Here is a 12627-nt window from a genome sequence, read left to right as displayed (position 1 = left end):
CAGCCAGCCCCCGAGCCTCCTGCCTCCCCACTGCTAACTGCACGAGGGCAAAGGGAGCGATCAGCCATTTTGTCACCTTTTGAACTGAAAGGTCAGGAGCAGAAAAGGTGGCAGCATCACCTCAGTTTTTGCACGGCCTGTGCTGTTTCTGTCCCTCAGCAATATTATCAGCTCACTGAGTTGCCTCTAAACTGATGGCGTTCACTGACTTTCTAGACTTTGGCTGTTTTCAGAAGACCGTAATAGAGACTCCCTTGTAACACCCAGCAGGACCCTCTTCAAAGCAGGAGGAAGACAGGCAATGCCTGGCTCCTACCTGCTGTTCCTGCTGTCCCTCACTAAGCAGAAATTAAGCCAAACCAGAAGAACGCAATCCCTGACCACTAACCTCAGCTGTCCCAGAGGAGAGAAGACATTTTGCCGTCCTGGTGCCCCAGGTGCTCTGGAGCTGGGTGGTCACTCATCTCCTACAAGCAGGGACAGCAGGATGCACCCACTGGGTCTTTCTGAGGTACACACAGCTCGCACTGCCCTCGCCGTGCCCAGCGGCTGGCAGCGGGGCTGCAGGGGCTTCGCTGAGGAGAGGTGGAGGCCGACTCTGCCGGGCACAGCCGGTTCCAGCCAGTTCTGCCATGGCCACAGCTCTGAGGCTGGTGGCACCTCCGGGAAAGTGTATTTAAGAAAGGGTAAAACACCACACGGCGGTGAGGGGTGAGGAGAAAAAGTGTGAGGAACAGCCCTGCAACACCAAGGCCAGAGGAGGAGGAGGAAGAGGATGAGGAGGAAGAGGTGCTCCAGGCACCAGAGCAGAGTCCCCTGCAGCCTGTGGGGTGACTATGGTGGAGCAGGGGGCTGGCCCTATGGAACGGCAACTGTCGGGAAGGCCCCACGCTGGAGCAGGGGAACAACATGATGAGGAAGGAGCGGCAGAGACAACCTCTTATGGACTGACCACAGCCCCCCCTTGCCCATCCCCTGGCACCACTGCTGAGGGGAGGTAGAGGAGTCGGGGAAGAAGGAGTGAAACTGAGCCTGGGAAGAAGGTGGGGGTGGGAAGGTGTTGTTTTGTCTGTTTCTCACTATCCAAACCTATTCTAAGTAGCAATAAATTCATTCTCCCCTGTTTTGTCTGGACAGTAATTGGTAAGTGATCTCCCTGTCTTGATCTTGACTCGCGAGCATTTCCCTCTTATTTTCTATCCCTGCCCTGTTGAGGAGGGGGGAGCGAGAGAATGCAGGGTGGGTGCCCTGCGCCTGTCCAGGGAGACCCCCACCAGGTAAAAAAACTGGAGCCATCACTGGGCTTGGCGTTCAGAAACAGCCAAGACATAAATTAGGATTGGGGATCAGAGTGTCAGAATAAAACTAGGGCTGCTGCTAGAATTATCCCCAGTGTAACCCTTAGACTGGGGGATCGGTGTGTCCCATAGCATTAGTTGCAGCCTAAGGATAGGATCATGCTCCGAAAAGAGAGAGTTGAAACACACGCTAAAAGCAAGGCTCAAATGGGGCTGCAGAGGTAAAGCGAGGGCTGCTACTTGGACCCTCCCAACAGCCTCTAGCCAGAGGCTTCAGCACATCCCACAGTATAAATCTCTGCCAAGGTTTAGGATCAGACTTCATGTATTTGGAGTCAAATTCTGTCATGAAAAACCTCTAATGAGTTCTCTAGAGCTTCATCCACTTTCTCCATGTCAAATTTGGCTCATTAAATGGAAAAAAATGTTGTAGTAAAAAGACAAAACAAAGACAGCACATTCTCACAAATACCCAGAGAAAAGAAGCAGCAACATTCACTCCTTTTCCCAAACCACAGCACTCCCTACTGCTGTATCCAAACTGCCCTGAAAAGCAAGAGGTGAACAAGACTGCAGGCAAAACGACGCACTCCTGTCTGGATCTGAAGATGTCTCTGATGTGCACTTTTATATAGTGTTCTTCAAAGAGGAACAATATTGGCTGACAACTGAGCTTTGCAAAAAAATAAGGCTTGCTGTTGGGCTGTTGCAGAGAGACAGGAGACTGTGCAGAAAGGAGCTCATTCAATTGTGAAGCAACAAACCGCAACACCTTTTTTGTTATAGAAGAGTAAAAATCTCCACACTTCCGTTCCGTTTTTCAGCTGGATATTGTGTCAGGGAAAAAAAAAACCACGAAAACAAACCCCTATTCACCCTGCAGTTTACTTGAGATTTTAGAATACAGTAAAGATACCAATAAGCAACCTAAAATGCCACTACATGGATCTGTGCATTACCACATTCTCAGCTTCACAGCACATCTCCTGAGGGCTGTCAGCTGCAGTACTCCAAAACCTCTTCAAGGCTGTAGGCTCATAACAGTCATGGCCTGACTTGTGTCTCTATCTGGGCTAAATACTGTGAACCTCCCCAAAAACTCAGCCCCTCTCCCCAAAAAGCCCAAACACAACAACCTTGACAGCTCCTACTTTTAGACAACAAATACCTTTATAGACATAAATTGCACTCAACTCATTCAAAACTGGAATACAAAGCCAATGCACATTTTTGTTGCAGAGGTCTGTTCTCTTCTGCCAAGTGGGGTGGAGAGGCTTCTACCCGGAAAATGGGACCAAGCCTCCTGAAAGGAGGATTATAAATAAGCCTAATCCTCTAATTGTCATATTTGGCTGCACCTGGGCAGAGTGATTTGCAAGCTGTTCTTACCACAGTAACCAAGATAATTTTACCAGTGATTTATCTTCCCCATACCATTGCAAGGAAAGTAGTATGACTACTTTGTCAAGCAACTTACCTATAAACCTCCAGAACTGAGCCAGAGACTGTAACCTCTTTTTCAGCTTCACAGTCTCATGTCTTTCCCTGAAAGCACTTCTCCATAAAGACATTTTTCGCTTTTACCTATAGTGAGTAAACATGTTTGCCAGAAGCACAGGAATCCACAGCAGACTCACACCTGCAGCTGTTACAAACTTACAGGTAACATTCTTTCATTCTCCAGAAAGGAACATCAGTCCATGTCCATTAAGGATGAAATTAAGGGAGGAATTAAGGAAGGAGGATGAAATTAAATCAAGGTAGCCCAGATTCAGCAGGCCTTACTGGAATTGCCTAACAAGGAGGGTTGATGTTTGTTGCAGGAGAGCAGAGAAGTCAGAAAAGATGGTACAAACCAGCTGTAACAGAAACAACAAAACTGCACTTTTCCAGCTGCCACTAAGGGGGCTTCCAGCAATGCAGCCTGAATATCCTAAGCAGTATCCACTCCAATAAGCCACCATAAAGTGGCTTACTGTTCAACAGGAGACTGATGCAGGAGGCAACGCTCAGAGACCATCACTTCTGGGATGATCCAGCAGCTAGAGCACTCACTGGGCCTCTGGAGACTTTGTCCCTGAGCTCCAGGAACACTGTTACGCCAGTCACTTAAGGATAAGGATTGAAAAGTGTTTAGGTGCCTGGCTCATTGGTTTCTGCAGGAGTTGTGGGCCCAAATCTGTCTCCAAATCCTGGGCTAAACCTCTTTGTGGCTTGGTCTCCATCTCCCTTTGTGAAATGCGAGGTGACAATGTCTTTATACCCTATAAGAGCTTTGCAAAGAAAAGCACATGAAAGCAGCGGTCAGGCCCTTTACAGCATGGAGCCATGAACAAGCTAAAGGGACAGTTCCGTATAACACACCATCTCCCTGCAAATCCAGGCATTCCTACTGCCTGCCTTTTGCATCACCAGCCCCGTGCTGTTGATATTTCGGCTGCATGCTCTGTCCCACTCTCTGTTAACATTTTAGACACTGTGGGACAAAATGTGAGTAGTTTTGCCTCCCAACAAGCAGTGGTTTGCACTGGAGTAGATGTACCAGGATCTCCCCACTGAGCTGGAAATAGGGCAAACCCCCAACCAGACAGCAGATTTTAAGTCCTCAGGCAGGGGAAAATGAAGAACAAATTAAATGTTCGCTGCAAGCAGTTCACTAAACAAAAGAACAGTAATAGTGTTTTCCTGCCATTCTTTTCATTTCTCCCAGCATAAGTACACATCATCTGGATACAGTCTGTTTCTTTGCCAGGGCTTCAACATTCTCCCCTGAATTAATGATACTGGAAAATCTCCACTTTTCATAGACTCCGATAGTCTCTGCTGAGCAGCAGAGGGCTGCACAATACTTGCTTATGCAATGGCTGGTCCCGTGCCAGGAACAATAGCCTGTCTACTAGGAACAACCAATTCACACACAAACCCAAAATGCTCTTCTCATTAAATGTCTGAATTAGGTGGAGTAAAACCACCCCAAACCTACTCCTCATACTGTACACTAATGTCAGCCTCTACACCGAGTTAAATAATCCCACACCCTAGTCTTTGAGGAACAGTTAGCATAAGTAGAGGAGGATGGCACTTCCTTATTCATTACCTCCAAAGTACTCTTGACGCTATCAAGAACTATTATTACAGGACCAGCCAACAACAGGACATCTGAAGCAGTTAAAATGCAACTTGATCTCAGAAAGTACTTGCAGACAAGCGCTGCTTTGGCTATGTCAGGCACCAGCATGCTGTAGTCATATGGTAGCTCTTCTGTCCGCAGGCGTGATCTGTCCCCAAGTGGATGAGGAGGTGAAGAACATTATCATCTTTCTTGCAAAGTAATCTGCAGCACACTGCCCGTATCAGCATCTGTTTCAAGGCTATTCTGGACCATGCTTTAAACATGGTGTGTCCATATTTCCTCCCAAAGAAACACTGAAGGCAGGAAGGTCCCATAAAGTTAGCTTTATCTAATGTGAAAGGAGGAAGACCAGGTCTTACTGTCTGAAAATTAGCTTAGCTGCAATAAGGTGCAAGTCTAGATTTAAATTTTTGCTTCTGTCAGGATGGAAACATCAAAGAACCCTGGGAGAACTGTTCCTCCATGTTGACCCGTGGCTGAGAAATAAGCAACCAAATCATTGATACTGTCTTCCTGACCTCAGAATTCCACCCTTTGCTACCTTACCAAATCATTACTCCACTGGGACGTCAGCCTTCCATCCTTGCTCACATTTTACTGGTAAGAGGAAACAGAATATCTCTGCTTTAAATGAAAGCTCACTGTGAAGCTTAAGTAGCAAAGAGATACAGACTGGACAGTTAACCTGACCACCAGCACCAGAAATTCACGTTTTCCACTCCATTCTGCCCTTCTAGAAGTTTTTTCTGGAGGGCATGGGAGATTTAGGGGCCACATCCCTTTACTTCTGCCTTTTACTGGCAGAGATGAAGAGGCTGCTGCCTTTCCTGCAATTTTAAGAGTTGGTATAAACCAAGTTCTATTGCCCTGGGGAAAAGGGCTTTTACAACGTGGCACATAATGACACTCAAGAGGAGAGACACCATAGCTTGACACTTACCTCATCTGCACAGCATCCCTCCCCAGCCTCTCAGTCATAAAACAATACCTTGCAGACTGATATTTTGCAGAGTACTCTTGGAAAATGAACTAAAGCAAAGTACAGCTTTAGGATCAAATAAAAGTTAGACACAGAGCAGAACTGCACCTTACAGGGTGAAAGCACCTGGTCAGTAAGGAAAAGTCCTACAGTTCCGTGCAAAGCAATTTCTTCAAGTGATGCCTTCTCCAACCATTTCATTCTTCTCTGCTGTTATCAGGGTTTCCCCTCAGTTTTTGTACCAGAACACAACCTTGGTTTTGACTCAGGAGGACTGGGTGAAATCCTGCCTGCACTTCTCCATGCATGGTTTTGCAGTGCTGCAATGTAGCTTCTCTGTCCCACATGAGTACTTCAAAGGCATCTACACTAATGATATCAAAGGGGCAAGTTCATGTCAAAGCTTCAGGCCAGTAGCTTGTCTCTCTCTGTCAAAAGCAGGAAGCTACGGTGAGCCCTGGAACCCACTGAACAGAAAGAGGTTTACAAACCCCCCCACAAAGCAATGGCAAAGAATGAAAAATGCTGCAATCTGTGATGAAAAAGACAGTGACAAATAAGGACAGATGTTAAAAACAGACAGCTGCATCTATCCATAGCATCCTCTGTCCCAGACCGCTTAAGTTGCTGAACTTGAGGAATCTGCACGACCTATCTAAGTGCACATGCCCAATTAGCCAAGTACCAGGGCAACACACAGCATCGCGCAACAGCTGGAATAACCTGGGTGCATATGAAGCCAGAACTCTTGGAACACTGAAGGGGAAAGAAATAGGCTGAGTACCTTCATGCTAGAGTTTGTAATAGCACTGAGTTTATGGATTTTATAGCACAAGTCACATTTACTGCATTTTTTCCTTCCAGAGGGTTCTGGTTTTTTGTATTTCATTCTCTTACCGACAGAGCCATCTAGTGGATGAGACGTCATTTGTTAGAAGGAAATGTTGATTAATCATGCTGTAAGGATAGTACACATGTCACACATAGGGTCTTCAAAGCAGCCTATAACAAATTAGCCTATCAGTTAGCCTAGTCAGAACTTGCTAAGTGATACGCTTGTCTTGGCTGGGGCTGAAATTCCTACCAACGTGAAACTTCTAACTTTTCAGCACTAATTCACAGTATCTTTCTAAAGAGGGTAAGCAGTTCATCCTAGACTCAGCCTCAACCTGAATTCATAGTGCAAAGCTTTTAATTTATGCAAAATCGTGTATCTTCTTCAAAGCTGATGTGGATTAGAGATGTTACATGTTTTAAATAAGGCTTAAAAGCTAAGGCAACACTGGTTGGAAAAAAAAAAAAAGTTTAAAAAGGTTTCATTGCTGCATGCTCAGTGGACAGTCACAGAAGGTGAGAAACATCAGAAGGGGTTGAAAATTCTTAAAGCAGATACATTGCAGAGTTTGTTCTGCCAGTCAAACCTACCGGGGAGGGTTGTTTCTGAAATTCACAGTTGAGCCCCTGCCCTCAGCGCTGCTGAATGCCACATCAACTGGTTCAGAGAGAGGAGATCTCAGTAGGGAGAACATTGCACAGGAAGGAGGAACAGGAACTTTAAAAAAGCAATAGAAAAGGTAAGCCAACGATCACCATTGGAAACAACCCCCAACCTGCTACTGCCAAACAGCTCTCATTTGCTTAAACAGCATTTAACCATTATACCCTTTAAGGTTCCCCTTGGTGTTTCAAAGCCTTTGCCATTCAGTCTTTGGTCAAAACGTGGTGGCCCTGCCCTCTGCAGAAGCAGCTAGCATCTAACCTTCAGAAAAGGCTACATGCTATTTAACAGTCAGAAGGGAAGAGTGAGATGCAAAGCCAATGGGCCAGATTTGCAGCCTTACCAAGATGTTGAATCTCTTCCAAAAAATACTTTTAGTCAAGTCCTCCACCTGTGCCTTACTTCCTTTTCCACATATTAACGGTTCTTTTTGGAGGCCTTACAGAACAAAGAAACAGAGCTCTGAAGGCTGGGAAGTACCAGATTAGTCCCAGCACAAAAAAGATGTGGCAATCCTCACTGTTGGTTTCTTCGAGAGGTTACAGGGAGACTCAAGAGAAGCCAGACCCAGAGTAGTTCTGGCAGTGATTTCTCTTTGCTCAAACTGTGAGTACAGCTCTTTTCTCTCCCGTTACTAAACAAGGTAACTGTAACTTCATCACTGACTGTGCATCAGCCACGGCCAGGATGACACCCTTTAAGAACAGCTTGCCATCCTTCAACAATACACACACACTCCATCCTATACTAGTTTATATTTAGGGCAATTCATTGTTGCACTAATCAATCTCAGGTTTCTGTTAGGTGTTTGCTTTAGAAGACAAGGCAGTTCTATCTGCTGAAGAAGCACCCTCTAAAATCTTGCAATAGCTCCTTGACTGAAGTTATACAGGACATAATCACGTATCACGCCATTCCTGTTCTGCCTGTTGACGGTAGTGTAACATTGTACAAAAATTCCAACTTGATTAGCAACAAAATCACAAGCCTGATATATTAAAAGCAGGAATACCCGGTTAACAGACTGCAAATAAGAGACATCTATTTCAAATAGCCATACTACTACCTACTAGGGAAGTGGACATCTTGTATACCACCATACAGCAACAAGCAAAGCCAGTAGATGTTGACAGAAATGCCCATTCTTACCTACCAACCCATTTCCAGAGACCCCAGGCATTAGCATGGGATACTACAAGCAGACAGTTCAATTCTTACCATGACGCTCATGGTACAGCAGCAGGATGGAATTTTTTCTCCTTTTTGTGTTAAAAAATGTCAGTCTCAGTGGGCATCTAGTATAAAGGCTCAAAAAGGACTTCAGCTTCATGTTGATTTTAAGATTGTCTTTCCCAACAGTCTTGTGAAATGCAGAAGACTTCACTTAAGCAGGGGGAGGAAATTCTGTGAAAGTTATGTCTTCTCTCCCGCAGTAAGAGGTAGAACCAAAGCAATTATAAGAATTCCAAACAATACAAACAGCTGTTGTTACCACTGATTAGAAAGGGGGGTGTCTGCCTACAGACCAGTGCAGTTTTACTTGCCGGTATCTTACACAGATACACTCTGAGGGGCAAGTGACCTATCAACTGCTATCAGTCACAATTCTCTTCTGAGTGACTGTCGATTTGAAGAATGACGCATTTCCACAAGGAAGCGTTTAATATCATTACTAAAGGGCCAAATTGCTCATTCCAAGTTGGAAATACTGTCTTCAGGAAAGCATTACTGCTATACGAACATGACACACATGCCACGGGCTTTGTTAAAACTGCCTTGTCTTTTGGACAAGTTCCTCAGTCCAGGCATAAGACAACTCTAAAATGTTTTTATAGTTAAGCTCAAACGTACCTTAAACACATTTTAAGGAGGATATTTAGGATCAATTACTACCCAGAAGAACACGTAGCAGGGTTTTTCTAGTGCTGCGAGACCAAATACAGTTTTATTTACAGACAATTCAACAAATGAATACATTAGTTCAACTTCCATGTCTGCACGCAAGGGATAGTCTTCACAGCATCAGAGCAGAAAAGCAAGACTAGCGATTTTGTACATGTACAGACTGATAATTGATTGTATGCAAGTATGTGGTTAGGTACAGAAGTGTTACATTTAAACATTTCAACCATTTAAGTGAGTAAGAACCACCACACTATACTTTCAGCAAAATAGTTACAACTACATTTGGCTTCCTGCAGATCAGCTGATGATCTGTGTATAGACATTAAGACCAAAAGCTGAAGTTGATCCTAAGTTTTGTTCAGAAAATTAGCATTTGTGCTGAGTTTATTTAGTGGATAACCATTTATAAAACTTTCCCCATACACCTGCACTACCTTTCAAATTTACAAAACATTCCAAATTTATCCTTCAAAATGCCTGTTTTATATTGACTTCTGTTCCCAGGCAGAGAGAAAAACTACCAAGAGAGTTAGAATAGAATTTTTCACTGCAAATACAGACTCAGGCTACCAAAGTTGTGTCTTCCTTATGAAAAATTCACTCTGTGTCCAAAGAGAAAAATTAGAAATGCAAGAATACAAGCTCAATGTACAGATCTCAGGATGGACCTCTATCTGTTCTAGGTCCATATAAAGCAAATGAACGTAGTGCTTTGCTTCTCAGGAATCTGCCTCTGCTTTGCTGTATTTTCCATAAATGCAGCTGTTACTATGACCTTAAAACACACTAGTTAAAAATTCTTCATCAAGAACGCCATCCAATTCTTTAGAGAATGAATGACAACACGAGAAGAAGAAAAATGAAACATGATGATCTTTAAAAGTCAATGCATCACACAAATACAAAGTACTCAAATCTAGATATAAAGTCCACTACTTTCCAGAACAGGTAAAGTTTGAAATCAACCTACAATATATTTGCCCAAGAGGAGTCCTGTCATGTAAGAGCAGACAAGTTTGTCAGAAACATTTATTAAACAAAACTGATGCCAATGCACATATAGTCAAGTTAATACCCCCTCATAAAAAAAAAAAAAAAAAAGCTTGTTGGTCAAGACCAAAATTATCTTCGCTTCTGGAAGATGTTGCCACGGCCCATACCACGGCCTCTTCCTCTTGCAGCCACTGAAGAAAGAAAACATCAAGGATGACATGAATTTGACATAACTGCATATTTATCTCAACAGCTGACAAGCAAAACATAAAAACCACTCAAAGTCTCTAGCTTAGAAGCAGGGAAATTAGGCTATCCTATCAAGTTCAGAAAGTGTGATGACAGCAAAAAATTTTATGAGAAGAACAAGAACTGATGGGTACACAGCCTTGCTACTTAGAACAGATGCAGTGAATATTTATACACTTTGTGTTCTTTCTGAGATGACACACAAATTTGTGTAGCCCAACTCTTCCAAGGTTTTGCAGCAGAACTCAGTACATTTCAGCAGATGTTACTCCCCGATGTAACCTTACTGCATTTGCTAAAGTTAACCAAGGACTTTGCGGCCCATGACTATTACTCAACCTTGTTATAACTCCATTGTTCCCCTGAGAAAGGGACAAATGAGAATGTACTACAGAATGGCTAATAATTACAGCTTCCCAGTAGTTTAAGTACCATCTTAATATCTGAATTTGTTTTTCTACAAAAGCTTAATAAGAACAGTATTCCAAACAGCTAGTGGCCACAATCATTGGAAAACAGAAGACAAAGTTTGATATGAAGTTGCCATTTAATAAGACTACTCACTATATCTAAGTTATTGTAGCATGAATATCACACATTCATGTAATCGGACAGTTTGAGTCTTGACTCCCACCATTAAGATGAAATATACAGAATCATAGAATCACTTTGGTTGGAAAAGACCTTTAAGATCATCGAGTCCAACCTTTAACCTAACCCTGCCATCCCACCACTAAACCATGTCCCCAAGCACCTCATCTATCCTTCTTTTAAATACCTCTAGGGATGAGGATTTGACCACCTCCCTGGGCAGCCCATTCCAGAGCCTGACAACCCTTTCAGTGAAGAAGTTTTTCCTAATGTCTAGCCTAAACCTGCCCTGGCGCAACTTCAAACCATTCCCCCTCATCCTATCATCCATTACGAGGGAGAAGAGGCCGACCCCCACCTCACTACAGCCTCCCTTCAGGTAGAGGGCGATAAGGTCTCCCCTCAGGCTCCTCTTCTCCAGACTAAAGAAAAACAATGTAATCTTTCAGTTTCTTACAGCTTACACTTCCTCAGTGATAGAGATGACAGTTTTCCAGTTCTTATATAGCAAAACGTGTGGGGGGGGGTGGAAAAAGACCATAAACAAATTGTACGCACCTTGAGCTTTGAGAATAGCTGCTTTACCTCGCCCAGCTCCAGAACCCTGGTTTTTATTCTTCATGCTCTTCAGCATAGGAGCGTTCTTCAACATATCTGGTAAAATGAGAAACCGTATCTTGCTGCCTCTGATGTACACCTGTTCAAGCTGTGCCACTCGTCCATCTCTGTATGTCACCGTTATGTTGGACATCTGGAAGGTAAAGACCAGTCAGTGCTCGTAGAGGCCTCTGACACAGTTCTGTATTCCCATTCCTCTTGCCTGCGGAATATACAGCCAGGATTCAAGTACCAAAGCCAAAGACTTCCCAAGCATACTGCTTTCTCAACCGGAGTTCTGACACAAGAGATCCAGGACCATTTAAACATAGTCCTAAGGATGCTACTATTCAAGCAGGCCCAGGACTTTTGCTTTCTCCCCAGTTTGCAAATTAGTTTTATCAGCTGTGTTAGTTTTGTTTTCTTATATTGAATCAGTTTTAATAAGGCTGTTCTAGTCCTAACTGTTAAGGAAGCATTTTGATTTCAACAATGACTTGCCTAAAGTCAATCAAAATTAAGCCTTCTTGGGATGACCACAGTAACGTGCATTAAAAAAAGCTTCAATTTCTTAAATCAAGGTTTGTTTATTCTTACACTCAGTGGCTTTAAATAAAGAACTCCAGCAGAAACATTGCCAAGAGAACAGAATTTTAAGAACCCTAATATTATTGACAAGAATGCCCAAACTGACTCTAAAACCAAAGAGAATAAGCTCTGGCCTCTTTGGAGTGCTCAGTAATCCCAAATCCATTTCACTACAGTAAGATGGTGTATGTGAAGCATTACAGTTTTCTTTATCGTAAGACTAAAAGCAACAGTCTTTTAATCAAGCTGCCAATAAGCCAGCTATCAGCCTTTCCAGGCATAGATCAGATAGCCTTCCCTCCATCCTTCTGAAGCAGGTATTACCTGACAGTTCATGTTGTCTTCAGCTTCAATAAGTTTGCCTCGGTAAACTTCTCCTGTATTGGTCTCACATGTCACAATATGGCCTTCAGCCTCATGCAGGACTTTAATTGGTACTCCAATCGACATGTTTGCAGTGCTGTGGCTCTACACCTGAGATAAGAAAAAAAAACCAAAGGACATAATTACAATAGTTGTAGACTAGGTTATACCTACACAATCTTATGATCCTTCCCAGTACAAAGTGCTAATTCTCTCTTGTCCAAACACATAATATGCTTTGACAATGCATTAGTAAAACTTCTCTAGAAAGATGCTCACGGGAAGAAAAGACTTAAAAGATCAGCAAAAGTCGTTTCCAAGTCTTTTCTGACCCAGAAAACGCACTTGCAAATAGCAGATAACGGACCACTTGTATAACCAGGTGCACCCCGTAGCGGTACTGCCACGCTGAGCGCCGACGCGCTGAGCCGGA

At 43.5% G+C, this 12627-nt stretch overlaps 1 protein-coding gene across 1 annotated transcript in view; it reads right to left on the bottom strand.

Annotated features, from left to right (window-relative positions):
- Positions 1–8908: 8908 nt before the first annotated feature.
- The window catches only part of SNRPD3 (small nuclear ribonucleoprotein D3 polypeptide), a 4871-nt gene continuing 1152 nt past the window's right edge, over positions 8909–12627 (bottom strand). The window contains exons 2-4 of the mRNA XM_009643092.2: positions 12156–12305; positions 11205–11397; positions 8909–9997 (exon numbers count right to left, since the gene is read on the bottom strand). Coding sequence (XP_009641387.1) covers positions 9936–9997; positions 11205–11397; positions 12156–12281 — 381 coding nt within the window. The 5' untranslated portion in view covers positions 12282–12305 and the 3' untranslated portion in view covers positions 8909–9935. The remainder of the gene's footprint in view (positions 9998–11204; positions 11398–12155; positions 12306–12627) is intronic.

Source organism: Egretta garzetta, unplaced genomic scaffold (genome assembly GCF_000687185.1).
Source record: "Egretta garzetta isolate BGI_Z169 unplaced genomic scaffold, ASM68718v1 scaffold447, whole genome shotgun sequence".
Classification (NCBI taxonomy): Eukaryota; Metazoa; Chordata; class Aves; order Pelecaniformes; family Ardeidae; genus Egretta; species Egretta garzetta.
Note: the sequence above shows the minus strand (reverse complement) of the source record. Positions and strands in the feature narration are given on the sequence as shown.